The sequence below is a fragment of the Tamandua tetradactyla genome, chromosome 2 (genome assembly GCF_023851605.1).
Source record: "Tamandua tetradactyla isolate mTamTet1 chromosome 2, mTamTet1.pri, whole genome shotgun sequence".
In the NCBI taxonomy this organism is placed as follows: Eukaryota; Metazoa; Chordata; class Mammalia; order Pilosa; family Myrmecophagidae; genus Tamandua; species Tamandua tetradactyla.
In genome coordinates, this window is record NC_135328.1 from 51,834,271 (window position 1) to 51,850,425 (window position 16,155).

Below are 16,155 nucleotides of genomic sequence, written 5' to 3' on the forward strand. Positions count from 1 at the left end.
AACCAATCACAAGTAAAGAAATTGAGTCAGTCATTCAAAAGCTTCTCAAAAAGAAAAGTCCAGGACCAGATGGCTTCACATGTGAATTCTACCAAACATTCCAGAAAGATTTAGTACCAACCCTGCTCAAACTCTTCAAAAAAATTGAAGTGGAGGGAAAGCTGCCTAATTCATTCTATGAAGCCAACATCACCCTCATACCAAAACCAGGCAGAGATATTACAAAAAAAGAAAACTACAGACCAATCTCTCTAATGAGTATAGATGCAAAAATCCTCAACAAAATTCTAGCAAATCGAATCCAGCAACACATTAAAAGAATTATACATCATGACCAAGTAGGATTCATCCCAGGTATGCAAGGATGGTTCAACATAAGAAAATCAATTAATGTAATACACCATATCAACAAATCAAAGCAGAAAAATCACATGATCATCTCAATTGATGCAGAGAAGGCATTTAACAAGATCGATGTATTGACCAATGGAATTGAATAGAGTGCTCAGATAAAGACCCTCTCATCTATGGACATTTGATCTTTGATAAGCCAGTCAAGCCAACTCATTTGGGACAGAACAGTCTCTTCAATAAATGGTGCCTAGAGAACTGGTTATCTATATGCAAAAGAATGAAAGAGGACCCGTATCTCACACCCTATACAAAAGTTAACTCAAAATGGATCAAAGATCTAAACATTAGGTCTAAGACCATAAAACAGAGGAAAATGTAGAGAGATATCTTATGAATCTTATAATTGGAAGCGGTTTTATGGACCTTACACCTAAAGCAAGAGCACTGAAGAAAGAAAGAAAGAAATGGGAGCTCTTCAAAATTAAACACTTTTGTGCATCAAAGAACTTCATCAAGAAAGTAAAAAGACAGCCTACACAATGGAAGACAATGTATAGAAATGACATATCAGATAAAGGTCTAGTATCCAGAATTTATAAAGAGATTGTTCAACTCAACAACAAAAAGACAGCCAATCCAATTACAAAATGGGAAAAAGACTTGAACAGACACCTATCAGAAGAGGAAATACAAATGGCCAAAAGGCACATGAAGAGATGCTCAATGTCCCTGGCCATTAGAGAAATGCAAATCAAAACCACAATGAGATATCATCTCACACCCACCAGAATGGCCATTATCAACAAAACAGAAAATGACAAGTGCTGGAGAGGATGTGGAGAAAGAGGCACACTTATCCACTGTTGGTGGGAATGTCAAATGGTGCAACCACTGTGGAAGGCAGTTTGGCGGTTCCTCAAAAAGCTGAATATAGAATTGCCATATGATCCAGCAATACCATTGCTAGGTATCTACCTAGAGGACTTAAGGGCAAAGACACAAACCGACATTTGCACACCAATGTTTATAGCAGCATTATTTACAATTGCAAGGAGATGGAAACAGCCAAAATATCCATCAACAGACGAGTGGCTAAAGAAACTGTGGTATATACATACGATGGAATATTATGCAGCTTTAAGACAGAATAAACTTATGAAGTATGTAACATCATAGATGGACCTAGAGAACATTATGCTGAGTGAGAGTAGCCAAAAACTAAAGGACAAATACTGTATGGTTTCACTGATATGAACTGACAGTAGTGAATAAACTTAGAATATGTCGTTGGTAACAGAGACCATCAGGAGTTAGAAATAGGGTAAGAATGGAATATTATGCAGCAGTAAGATGAAATGGCACGCAGAAGCACTTGACAAGATGGATGAGCCTTGAGGACATAATGCTGAGTGAACTAAGCCACACACATAAGAGTATCTCTTCATGTGCTTTTGAGCCATCTGTATTTGTTCTTCAGAAAAATGCCTATTCATATCTTTAACCCATTTTATAACTCGGTTGTGTGTTTTTTTCTTGTTGAGTTGTATGTGTGTGGCTTAGTTCTCCCATACTGTATGACTCCACTTTTATGACCACGGTAAAGGCAAAATCAGAGGCTCATAATGCAGAATATAGTGGACTTAGAGATACATAGAAGGTAGAGATGAGTGAACGCTTAGCTAATGTGGTTGAACTCAAATGTAAGGGAATAGATCAAAGTAAAGGCGATTCTGTAGTTGGTCTGTAAGTAATATTGAAGGTGAACAAGGTCGAAAGGAATTATGTAAACCTATGTATCCCATTGATTAACACTAGAAATAGAATTAAGTTCTTGCGAGAACTACTTCAAAGGTATGATTCATGACAAAGTGTTTAAGTACAGGGTGAGGGGGAAAACTGCTATTGCGTGCAATGGGCTTTGTTTAACAGGAAAGCATCAGCAGTACTATAGCAACAGTAGGGGTACATAATGGGGGAAGGCACAAGAGTTAAGGGGAGGTTTAGATTTCCTATTTGGTGAGGGTGTGTTTATTGGTTATCTTTCTCTTGGGAACAGTGAAATTATCTAAAATTGAGAGTGTTGATGGTCTGTGGACTTTGGGCATTATACATGATACCTAAGGAAGCAGATGGCTGAAGGATGCAGTGACTGAGAAGTAGATTGGCGAACGATGGTATATACATATGATTGAATATTGTGCTGCTACAAAAAGAAACAAAGTTGTGACACATACAATGATGTGAATGAACATATGGGACATTTGGTGAGGCAAAATAAGCCAGAAATGAAAGAATAATTATTGTGCGGTCTCCTTTAGAAAATGCTAATAAGAAAACTAGAGCCTAGATTGTAAGCTTTTAGAGCAGATACATTTAGTCCAGAGTGGTAATTATTATTTCTGGCTTTTGAGAATCATTTTTATGTATGTATAACCTGATATTTAGAGATAAGAATGAAGGCAGTCAGGTCAAGATTAACGTAATTCAGAAACAGGGGTAAGGAAGACATTGTCCATATTTTAGAACCACACCTACTCTTTGAGACCAGTGGAAGAAAGATTTATTTTGTTCAGAACCTAAATTTTGTGTAGCACATAATCTAACTTAATCTGTCTGCATAGGTCATTTGAACAATCAAAACACAGGGAGCCCAGAATAAGAATGAGGGCCTTTAATCCTGTATGGCTTAATGTAATGCCTGGATAAATCCTAGAATATATTAAGCAGGTAATCGTTAAATATTGTCAGAGTCCTTTGAGGAATGGGAACAAAAATATGGAGCTATTAAACCTTACCACCGGGGAAACTCCTGGTACTCTGTCGAACATTAGAGACACTCAAATCAATATGCCAAGCCCTTGATTTTGAGACTTACTCTTGTAAAGCTTATGTATGTACTGGAGAAGCTTAGCCTATTAGATGTATGCCTAAGAGTTATTTCTGGAGGACTCTTTTGTTGCCAAGACGTGGTCTCACTCTCTCTAAGCCCAGCTCTGCAAGTGAAATCATTGCCCTTGCCCTTACGTGGGACATGATATTCAGGGGTAAAAGTCTCCCTGGAGACATGAGAGATGACTCACAAGGGATGAGTCTGTCCCTGGCACCATGGGATCAACAATTCCATCCTGACTAAGCTTCAGTTTTACGTTACTACCTATCATAGCTTGCCAAATCCCAACCAAAAACCATTCCACCCAATCCTAAAGAATATGTAGGGCAATATATAAGATTCTACAAAGGGTCCATGCACTAGGGTAACTTTCCAGAAACCTACAACCTCCATATGTGTCCCTGAACCAGGTAAGTCTTGAAACTTGGAGGGCCCAGCATCTCTAGAATGTCAGCTAGGTCCATCTCCCTACCCCATTTTACTGACAGCACCATCCAACATGAAAAAGTTAGAATGGCCATAGCCCAAATAACCCTAAAGAGTCGGGTAAAAAGATCAGATGTTGGGAAGGTCATGGTGGCTCAGAAGGCACAGTTCTTGCCTGCCATACCAGAGACTGGGTTTGATTCCCAGTGCCTTCTGTTCTTGTTTACTAGCTGCTGGAATGCAATATACTAGAAACGGTATGGCTTTTAAAAGGGGGAATTTAATAAGTTGCTAGTTTACAGTTCTAAGGCCGAGAAAATGTCCCAATTACAACAAGTCTATGGAAATGTACAATCAAAGGCATCCAGGGGAAGATACCTTAGTTCAAGAAGGCCGATGAAGTTCAGGGTTTCTCAAGTGAGAAGGCACATGGCAAACACAGTCACAGTTTCTCTCTCAGCTGGAAGGACACATGGCGAGCAAGGCATCATCTTCTTCTAGCTTTCGTTCCTGGCTTCCTGTTTCATGAAGCTGCTTGGGAGGCGTTTTCCTTCTTCATCTCCAAGGTCGCTGGCTTGTGGGCTCTCTGCTTTGTCGTGCTACAGCATTCTCTACTCTCTCCAAATCTCTCTCATTCTCCAAAATGTATCTTCTTTTTATAGGACTTCAGAAACTAATCAAGACCCACCCAAATGGGTGGGGACACATCTCCCCTAATCCAGTTTAACAACCACTCTTCATGGGGTTACATCTCCAAGGAGATGACCTACTTATAGATTCAAACATACACTATTGAATAGGGATTATTCTGCCTTTATGAAATGGGATTTTGATTAAAACATGGCTTTTCTAGGGTCCATACATCCTTTCAAACCAGCACACCTTCCCATGTCAGAAAAAAAAAAAAAGGAAAGATCAAAGGTGATGGAGTTATACAGAGAAGGTGGGATTTAAGAAACCAGTATGCTTGCTGAATCATTAAATTGGTGTTTCTTAGTCTCCAGTATCTTAGAGCAGCTAGAAGTAAAAACCTAAAATTGTGGAAATGTAAACCATGCTAAACTCTGAAATATATTCTACAACTAATTGTTGTGCTGTGCTTTGAAGTTTATTGCTTTTTTGTATATATGTTATTTTTCACAAAAAAGGAAAAAAAGTCAATTCTGATAATAAAAAAATATTTATTGCTTCTAGCTTCCTATGTTCTGGAGCAGCTAGAAGGGAAAATCTGAGATGAGATATGATAGCCCATGACAAACTCTGGGATCTGTCCTGTAACTACTTGTTGAAGAGTGCTTTGAAAACTACTGCTTTTTTATTTCTTTGCTTTGTATATATGTCATATTATACAATAAAAAAAGTTGAAAAAAAAGAATAATGTATTGTGAATATTACTATATAGGTCTTTGTGTGGACTGTATGTTTTCATTTATCTTGGGTAAATTCCTTGGAGTGATTATTGTCATAAGTATATTTACCTCCATAGGGCACTGACAGACTGTCTCCAAAAGTGTCTTCAGACTTTCTCCCCATGTGTCTGTGGGCCCTTACTTAGGCTTCTCTGGGGCAAACTCTGAGTTTCGTCTCTTAGCTTAGCATTTCCTGGCTGGAGATTTCTTCTCTTCAGGTATCTGTGTCCTGGTTTCTCTAAGCATCTCTGTCGGCACTCCAAGCATTTCCTTTTATCTGTGTCTGAGCTGTCTCCAAAATGTTTCCCCTTTTAAAGGACTCCATTAAACTAATTAAGACCCATCTTGAATGGGTGGGGTCACACCTCCATCTAATCAAAAAGTCACACCCCCATCCAATTGTGTGCATTTCAGTGAAAACAACCTAATCAAAATGGTCTGCCCATAACTGAGTATGTCACACGTTCATGGAAATAACCCAATCAAGAGGTCCCACCCTACAATATTGGATCAGAATTAAAAGAACTTGGCTTCCCCACAAGATTGGATTAGAAGTAAGAGAACATGGCTTTTCTGGAGGTACATAATGGTTTCAAACCAGCAAAATGATTCTTGCCTTTTGGGTCTTTAAGAAATCTTTGCCTAATGTCATACAGATTTTCTTTTCTTCTAGAAATTTTATACTTTTATGTTACATTTAGGTCTTTGATTAATTTTTAGTTTATTTTGTTATGGTATGAGGTAAAGGGCTAGATTCTTTTTTTTTTTCCATAAAAATACTTTGTTATTCCTGTACCATTTATTGAAAAGACTACCTTTTCCCATTGACTTATTTTGATACCTTTGTAAAAAATCAGTGGACTATAAATGAGGGTCTTGTTTCTGGTCCATTGAACTCATCTATTTTTAGGCCAATTTCTCTGTCTTAATTACTGTAGGTTTACATTGTCTTGAAATCTTTCATTTATGTAACTCTTTTTAAATTTCCCTTAGTAAGAATTTGTAGTTTTCAGTTTTCACGTATTGTACATTTTTTGTTAAATGTGTTCTTAAATATTTATTTTACCTTGCTATTGTAAGTGAATTTAAAAGATATGTTTACTTTCAAATTGTTATTGTTAATATTTGAAACTGATTTTTATATATGGATCTTGTATCTTTGACCCTGCCGAATTCACTTATTTTATTAGGGTATTTTTGTGTATTTCTTAGGATTTTCTGTTTATGGTCTTGATGTCTATAATAAATTTCTTTGCTATTTGTTTCTTTTTCTTGCCTGGTTTCACTGATTAGGACCCCTAGTGCAATGTTGAGTAGAAGTGGTGGGAGAGTTAGCATTCTGTTCTATAAATATCAGTCAGGTCAAGTTTATTCAGATATTCCATGATTTTGCTGTTTTTTTTTTTTTGTATAATATTCGTTTTTTTTTTGTCTGGGAATTGAACCCGGGTCTCCCACATGGAGGGCAGGCATTCTACCACTGAACCACCTGTGCACCCTAGCCTTGATTTTAAATGTGAAAGATTGATAATAATCTAAATGCCTATTTTTGACGGCGGGTTAAAATAACGCCATCACCATGCAATGGGATACTATGCAGCATTAAAAATAACGAGGGGACTGGTTGAATAATCTTTGACATGTCAGTGCAGTAGATTACTATGCAGCTATTAAAAGGAATGAAAAATGAGGGAATTCTTTATATATTGTTACAGGGAATCTTTAAAATATATTGTTCTGTGAAAAAAGCAAGGTGCAGAATGGTTTGTGTAATATATTGTGTGGTTTAGAAATAGAATGGGAAAGGAAGGAGGGCTAAGGAGGAACGAGGGAAAAAAGGAAGATTTATATCATGTATATTGTTGGAAGGAGAAACAAAAAGTAGTGGTTGCCCCTGTAAGAGACAGAAAATAGTCTTTGCCTTTGTGAAGAGGTTTGTATGACTGGGGTAAAAGTGGTGTAAGGAGGGACATACATCTCTTCCTATACTTCTTGAATTTTCTATTGTGTGTGTATTGCCTAATGAAAATTATTTTTAAAAATTTTAATATGTTTTTTAACCTCATTTTATTTCTCTCCCATATTTTCTTCACTGGTTGTGCAGACTGAGCGCCAGGTGTCTCGTTGGTTTGTTCAGTGCCTTCGGGAACAGTCCATGCTGCTAGAAATTATTTTCCTTTATTATGCCTACTTTGAGATGACACCTAGTGACCTACTTGTATTAACCAAGATGTTTAAAGAGCAAGGATTTGGTAGCAGACAGACCAACAGACACCTGGTGGATGAAACCATGGATCCTTTTGTAGATCGGATTGGGTAAGTTGAATGAATTGAAGGTCATAGAACTTGTACAATGTTTACAACATTGACAGTATAATGGTCCTGTGAGTGGGTAAGGGGCAGGTGTACTTTTCACTTGGAAATAGGTGGGTGTACTGCCACATTCCAGGTTATATAGGTCATAATGGCTATGATTTAGAATGATATTCAAAATAAGTACCATATTCTTTTACTTACTGTCTTCATTTAAGGGATTCATCCATTAATTCAACAAAAATTTGTTGCAACTGTTGCAGGTCAGGCACTATTGAAATGCTAAGGACACAGCGATGAGCATGGCAAACATATTCTTTGCCTCCTTGAGGTCATAGTCTGTGGACTTTAAATTTCTTATTTGTTTCTTTAATTAGTGGAAACGGTTACATCTTTGGGGCCTATTGCCTGTGTGAGCAAAGGTACACACTTGAGAGATGAGGCAGTTTATGGGGATCAGATGTAATTGGTGATTGTAGAAACCTTCTCTATTACATCTGTGCCATCCAATATGCTAGGACTAGCCAGCCACACATAGCTACTGAGCACTTGTAATGGTCTGACTTGAGATGTGCTAGAATTATAAAATACATACTGGATTTTTTAAGTCTTAGTATGAGAAGATAATGTAAAATTTATCATTAGTTGTTTTCATATTGAAGTGTTTGAATATCTCAACTTATTCTCAGTGAAGTTCAGAGTAGCATATAGACACTGTGATATTATGATACTGTTTTTTTTTTTTTCCCAGCTACTTTAGTGCCCTCATCCTGGTGGAAGGTATGGATATTGAATCCTTGCATAAGTGTGCTTTGGATGACAGAAGAGAACTGCACCAGTTTGCTCAGAATGGGCTTATTTGTCAGGTGAACTTGGAAGAGCCTCTTTGCCTTTTGGGATGGTTTGTAGTTAGTAGTATGTTTTATTTAAAAAAAATATTTATTCCGGTTACATATATATATATATATATATGACATAACTTTTCCCATTTTAACTACTTTTAAGTATGGGATTCTGTGGTGTTAGTTACATTCCAGTGTTGTGCTACTATCACTATCCTCCATTACTAAAACTTTCCCATCACTGCAAACAGAAACTCTGTACCCACTTAGCATTACTTTCCATTTCCCCTCCCCCATCTCTGCCGCTGGTAATATATAATGTACTTTCCGTCTCAGCATTTACATACACTAGTTACTTCATATGAGAGATTGTATTTTTGCATCCGACATTTCACTCAACATACTGTTTTCAAACTTTATCCATGTGGTTGTGTGTATCAGAACTTCATTCAGTTTTATGGCTGAATAATATTCCATTGCATGTAATGCCAATTTGTTTTTCCATTTATCAACTTGGGTTGCTTCCATCTTTTGGTATTTATAAATAATGCTGCAGTGAGCACTGGTGTGCAAATATCTCTCCCAAGTCCCTGCTTTCAATGGTAATTCTAGGTTTAACTTTCTGAGGAAATGCCATACTGTTTTCCATATTGACTGCACCACTTTACATCATTTTAGATATGTAGTTTCCAAATATTTTCTCTCGTGCTGTATGTTTCTTGTTTATTTTCTTGATAAGGTGCTTTGCTGAAGTCCATTTTATCTGTTTTTATTTTTGTTGCTTATGCTTTTGGTATAAAATCTGAGAGTCCGTTGCCTATTGCAAGGTCCTGAACATATTCTCCTATGTTTTCTTCTAGGAGTATCATAGTTTTGTTTCTTTTTTTTTCCTTTTTTATTAAGAATTTTTGTTTACATGAAATGATATAATCTTCAGTTTGATTAATCAGCTATAGCAAAATGTTTTCTTTTTATTTTTTGTATCAAGTAGTTTATGGGAACTGAATAGGTTTGTGGAAACATCATGCAGAAAGTACACATTTCCTATATTTTGCCTTCTCACGCACCCAGTTTTCTCTATTAGTAACTTCTTGCATTAGTGTGATATCTTTGATGTGATTAATGAAACAGTAGTATAATTATCCTATTAATTTTAGTGCACTGTTTACATTTGGGTTCACTCATTGTGTTGTACAGTTTTTTGTGTGTGTATGTGTGGGAGTAACTTATATACAACCTAAAATTTCCCTTTTCAAGTATACAATTCTGTGGTGTTAATTACATATGCAAAGGTGTGTCTCCTGTTGCCAAAACTTTTCCATCACCCTAAACAGCAACTCCATACAGTTAAACATTAATTCCCTATTTTCCTCCCTGTTTTAACTCTTGATAACCTGTGTTCTACTGTTAGACTTTGAGTATGTGTTTTCTGTTTATTTCATATATGTGAGAGCATACAGTATTTATTCTTTTGATATTAGGTCTAGTTCCCTTATGATATTATTCACGTTTTTTGTTTCCTTATTGAGCCTCTGTCTAGGTGTTTTATCTGTTGATGAGAATGGTATACTGAGGTCTCCAACTATTATTATAGACACGTTTATTACTCCTTTCGGTTTTGCTAATATTCGCCTCATGTATTTTGGGGCATCCTGTTTAGTTGCATAAATATTTATGATTATTATTTCTTCCTGGTGGATTGTCCCTTTTATTAATATATACTGCCCTTTTTGGAATGTTTGATAAAGTTCCCCAGTGAAGCCATCTGGCCCTGGACTTTTCTTTGTAGGAAGATTTTTGATAACTGGTTGAATCTCTTTACTTATGATTGGTTTGTTGAAATCTTCTGTTCCTTCCTGAGTCAGTGTAGCTTGTTTGTGTGTTTTAGGAATTTGTCCATTTCATCTAAGTTGTCTGGATTGTTGTCATATAGTTGTTGATAGTATCCTGTTATGATTTCTTATGATTTAACAAATGAATATGATTGTTGAATCATTAAATTGATACCTCTTTTAGTCTCCAGTATCTTAGAGCAGTTAGAAGTAAAAGCCTAAAATTGTGGGATTGTAATCCATGTCAAATTCTGAAATATGTTCTACAACTAATTGTGGTACCATACTTTGAAATTTATTGCTCTTTTGTATATATGTTATTTTTCACAAAAAAGAGAAAAAGTTGATTGTGGTGATAAAAAAATATTTAAGCCTTCTAGCCTCCTATGTTCTAGAGCAGCTAGAAGGAAAAATCTGTGAAGATTGTATGGTAGCCCAGGACAAATCCTAGAGTTTTGGAGGATTTTTCTAGAGCAGCTAGAAATGTTCTAGAGCAGCTAGAAGGAAAAATCTGTGAAGATTGTATGGTAGCCCATGACAAACTCTAGGATTTGTCCTGTAACTACTTGTTGAAGAGTGCTTTGAAAACTATTGCTTTTTTATTTCTTTGCTTTGTATATATGTTATACTATACAATAAAAAAGTTAAAAAAAATATATATATATACACTGTCTGATATTAGTATAGCTATCCCAGCTCTTTTTTGTTTACTGTTTGCATGGAGTATCTTTTTCCAGCCTTTGACTTTCAACTTATTTGCATCCTTGGGTCTAAGGTGAGCCTATTGTAGACAGCATATCAAGGGGTCATTTGTTTTAACTTTTTACTTTGAAATAATTTCAAATTTACAGGACAGTGGCAAAAATAATATAAACCCTATACAAAGAACTCCATTATAACCATCACTCAGATATCCACATCTATCTGCTTTTAATGAATTGCCATATTTGCCCTATCATTCAATCTACCCAACTACCTCGCCTTCTATTTATCTATTTTCTAAATTTATTTACTTATTTATTTATTTTTTAAACATAACAACATACAAACATGAACATTCTTACTATATGATCATTCCATTCTTTTTTCTTTTTTAAATTTTATTACTAAAACCAATCAATGTACAATCTGAACATTCTTTTTTTCCATTGCATAGTTGTATATTCATCATCATGATAGTTTCTTAGAACATTTGCATCGATTCAGAAAAAGAAACAAAAAGAAAAAAGAAAAAAATTCATGCATACCATACCCTTTACCCCTCCCATTCATTGATCAGTCACATTTCAATCAACTAAATTTATTTTAACATTTGTTCCCCCTATTATTTATTTTTAATTCATATGTTTTACTCATCTGTTCATAAGGTAGATAAAAGGAGCATTAGACACAAGGTTTTCACAATCACATAGTCAAACTGCAAAGCTATATCGTTATACAATCATCTTCAAGAAACATGGCTACTGGAATACAGCTCTCCATTTTCAGGCACTTCCCTCCAGCCTCTTCATTATACCTTAACTAAAAAGGTGATATCTATATAATGCTTAAGCAGAACCTCCAGGATAACCTGTTGATTCTGTTTGAAATCTCTTAGCCATTGACACTTATTTTGTCTCATTTCTCTCTTTCCCCTTTTGGTTGAGAAGGTCTTCTCAATCTCTTGATGCTGAGTCCCAGCTCATTTTAGGGTTTCTGTTCCACGTTGCCAGGAAGGTTTACACCCGAGAGTCATGTCCCACATAGAGGGGGAGGGCAGTGAGTTTGCTTATTGTGTTGGCTGAGAGAGAGAGGCCACATCTGAGCAACAAAAGAGGTTCTCTGGGGGTGACTCTTGGGCCTAATTTTAAGTTGACTTAGCCTATTCTTTGTGGGGATAAGTTTCATGTGAACAAACCTCGAGAGGTCTTTTTTTTAACAATATATGTTCTTTTGTGTCAGGCTTATTTGACTTAACATGATATCTTCAAGGCTCATCTGTTTTGTAGCATAATAATTATATTTGTTGTATGTATATACCACATTTTGTTTATCCATTCATCTGTTGATGGATACTTGGGTTGCTTCCACTTTTGATAATTGTGAATAATCCTGTTGTGAACATTGCTGCACAAATGTCTGTTCAAGTCCCTGCTTTCAGTTGTTTTGGGTATATACCTAGAAGTGGGACTGCCAGGTCATATGGTAATTGAATACATAACTTTGTGAAGAATCACTAAACTGTTTTCCACAGTGGCTGGACCACTTTTCATTCCAACCATCAGTGTATGAGCGTGTTCCTACTTCTCTGCATCCTCTCCAACACTTGTTATTTTCTGTTTTTTATAGTAGTCATTCTGTTGTGGGGTGAGATGATATCTCCTTGTGGTTTTGATTTGCATTTCCCTGATGGCTGATGACACTGAACATCTTTTCATCTGCTTATTGATAGTATCTTCTTTGAAGAAATGTCTGTTCAAGTCTTTTTCCCATTTTTTAATTGAGTCATATGTCTTTCTGTTGTTGAGTTGTAGAAATTATATTTTTGTATATTAAACCCTTATCAGTTATATGATTTCCAAAATTTTCTCCCATTATGAAGGTTGATTTTTTTACTTTCTTTATGAAGTTTTCATAATAGTTTTTTTTTAATTGTGAACAATAACGTATATACAAAAAAGCAATACATTTCAAAGTACATCACAACAATCAGTTGTAGAACAGATTTCAGAGTTTGGTATGGGTTGCATTTCCACAATTTTAAGTTTTTACTTCTAGCTGGTCGAAGGTACTGGAGACTAAAAAAAATATCAATATAATGTTTCAGCACTCTTACTCATTCGTTAAACTCGAACTTTTCTGTATAACTCCACCAGCAACTTTGACTTTTCTCCCAATCTTAGGGGTAATTGGGCTATGCCCATTCTAACTTTTTCATGTTGGAAGAGGCTGTTGATAATATAGGATAGGGGATGAAACTAGTAGTTGATGTTCTGGAGAGGCTGGCTCCTCTTCATTTCAGGACCGATCTGGAGGTTGTAGGTTTCTGGAGAGCAATCATAGTGCGTGGAACATTTATAGAATCTCAGATAAAGCTCTTAGTATGTTCTTTAGGGTTAACAGGAATGGTTTGGGTTGGAGTTTGACAAACCATGATAGGTAATATAATGTCTAGCTGAAGCTTGTGTAAGAGTAGCCTCCAGAATAGCCTCTCAATTCCAAATGAACTTACTTAGTCACTGATACCTTATTTGTTACACTTTGTATTAGGGTTCTCTAGAGAAACAGAATCAACAGGGAGCACTCACAAATATAAAATTTATAAAAGTGTCTCCACATGACGACAGAAACGCGGAGTCCAAAATCCGCAGGGCAGGCTATGAATCCGACGATTCTGATGGAGGATCTGGACGAATTCCACAGGAGAGACTCGCTAGCCAAAGCAGGAAGGGCCTGTCTCTCCTGAATCCTCCTTAAAAGGCTTCCAGTGATTAGATTGAGCATCACTCATTGCAGAAGACACTCCCCTTGGCTGATGACAAATGGAATCAGCTGTGGATGCAGCTGACATGATCAGGATTTAATTCTATGAAATGTCCTCATTGCAACAGACAGGCCAGCACTTGCCCAACCAGACAAACAGGTACCACCACTTGGCCAAGTTGACACATGAACCTGATCACGACACACTTCTTTCCCTTCTTTTGGTCAGGATGGCATTGTCAATCCCACGGTCCCAGGGCCATGCTCATCCCTGGGATTCATATCTCACTTTCACCCCTAGATGTTATATCCAGGGTAGGGGAGAGGGTAATGACTTCACTTGCAGAGTTGGGCTTAGAGAGAGAGGGAACCCACATCTGAGCAACAAAAGAGGTTTTTTGGAAGTAACTGTTAGGCATAACTATGGCTATGCAAAGCTTGTCTGCTACATAAATAAGCTTCACAAGAGCAAGCCTCAAGATCTTGATAAAATTTTTTGATGCTCAGAAATTTTTACATTTGATGTAGTTCCATTTATGTATTTTTTCTTTTGTTGTGTGTGCTTTTTGTATAAAGTCAGAGAAACTGCTGCTTGACACAAGGTCCTGAAGATGTTTCCCTATATTTTCTTCCAAAGGTTTTATAAAGGTTTTAATTCAAACATCTAGTCTTTGGTCTATTTTGAGTTAATTTTTGTTTACCATGTGAGGTTGGGATCCACTGGTGAAATTCATCAGTGATTCCATCTGGTCTTGGGTTTTTTTGGTTGGGAGGATTTTTTTTTTTAATTTGTCTTTTTTATTTTTATTTCTTTTTGTTATTGTTGTTGTTGGGAGGTTTTAGATTCCTATTCGACGTCTTTATTTGTTATTGATCTATTGAGGTGTTCTCTTTCCTCTTGAGTCAGTTTAGGTAATGTATTTTTTTTTTAAAGGAATTTGTCCATTTTATCCAAGTATGTAATTTTGTTGGCATACAAATGTTCATAACATTATTTTATTATTTTATTATTTTTTGCACCCAATAAATATTCACTTGTTCTATTAGTATCAAGTTTGAAAATGAGTACTTTATCTTATTGATACATTCACATGTACATACAGCCACAGCACCAATGCTAAAGTTTAAAACCATGGGAAAACAATAATCACCAAATTCAGAATAGTGGCTACCCCTCATTGGCATAGAGAGGGGAAGGGGATTGGAGGAGAACATGGAGGCATTTCAACTCTATCTGTGATGCTTTATGTCTAAAGCTGGGTGACAACTACGTGGATCCTTAGGTTGGTTTTCTTAGATATATGTATAAAATATTTCATAGTAAATACAATTTTTAAAATTTGATCTAAGCAGATAAGGGTGGGATTATATTCCTGTAAACACCATGGACCTTCTCTAATCGAGATCCTGGAGCCACCCAGATCTTTTCCTGCCTGGTCCCTTTGCATCATTCAGATCTGGGTTCAAACATCCGTCCCTCAGAGGAGCCTTCCTTTATATAGGATTATTTTATAATCCTTTTGTCTGTGGGGTTATTAGTAATCTCCTCCCTTTCATTTCTGATAGTAGCATGTTTTTAACTACCTGACTTTATTGCCACATAAAATTTTTGTGTTGTGGGATCAGAGGCTCTAAATTGTTAAGCAGTTAATTGGATCTGGAAAAAATCTTGGATTTGTCAATCGTCTGCCCAGAGTTGATTGCTGAATCTGTGAGAGTGAATGGAATCACTCATAGAGATGGTACAAGGACAAAAAGTTGTCCAAGAAGTGAACCTTAGGCATTATCTGCATTCATGGGGCCTGTGAAAAAAGAGATAAAGGGAAGAACATTAATATGGGATGGTTAGGAAAATAGAAAACAAGGAGAAATATCGTGGTGAGTTCAAGAAGGATCAGAGTAAAATTTCTATTTGAACATGTATTTTATAATCTTAAAACTATTTAAAATAAAAAAAAATCGTGAGTAAAGGCAAGAGTAATCAAGGGGTTTATCAGTGAGGTACTGGGTGTTTTAGAAGAGTGAAATATCAGAACAGGAAGGAGAGGCCTCTAGGGTTGAATGAAAGGCTTGTTGAGTATGATGAAGAATTCTTTTGAGAAGTTTTGATCCTTTCTATTCAGCGATACATTTGGTGTTCTCTCTCTCACATTAGGATATGGATCGTTTGATGTTGACCTTTGGGGACATTTCTCATCATGCTCCGGTTCTTTTGGCCTGGGCTCTCCTTCGTCACACCCTGAACCCAGAAGAGACAAGCAGTATTGTCCGGAAGATAGGTGGCACAGCCATCCAGCTCAACGTATTTCAGTATTTGACTCGGCTGCTCCGGTCTCTTGCCAGTGGGGGAAATGATGTGAGTTGAAGGCTATTGGTGTTTGAGCATGAGGATGGGTAAAGAGGGGATTCATTAATGAGCCATGGTAATAGTGATGATAATTGTAATAGTGATTTGGTTAATGATAATTTAGTCACCAGACTTTATGGAGCATTTTCTATGACCAGACACTATGCTCAACTTTTTTATACATTATTTTATTTAATTCTTATAGCACTTCTTTCTGTTAGGGACTATCATCCCTGTTTTACAGATTAGGAAATTGAGATTCAATCAGTTGTAATTTGCC

General features: G+C 36.4%; 1 protein-coding gene across 3 annotated transcripts in view; it reads left to right on the forward strand.

The window, feature by feature from the left end:
* Nucleotides 1–16,155, forward strand: part of NUP188 (nucleoporin 188) — a 116,443-nt gene that overhangs the window by 57,629 nt on the left and 42,659 nt on the right. For all 3 annotated transcript variants that reach the window (XM_077146744.1, XM_077146757.1, XM_077146750.1), the window contains 3 exons: nucleotides 7,184–7,395; nucleotides 8,144–8,258; nucleotides 15,684–15,884. In XM_077146744.1, the coding sequence (XP_077002859.1) occupies nucleotides 7,184–7,395; nucleotides 8,144–8,258; nucleotides 15,684–15,884 (528 nt within the window). The remainder of the gene's footprint in view (nucleotides 1–7,183; nucleotides 7,396–8,143; nucleotides 8,259–15,683; nucleotides 15,885–16,155) is intronic.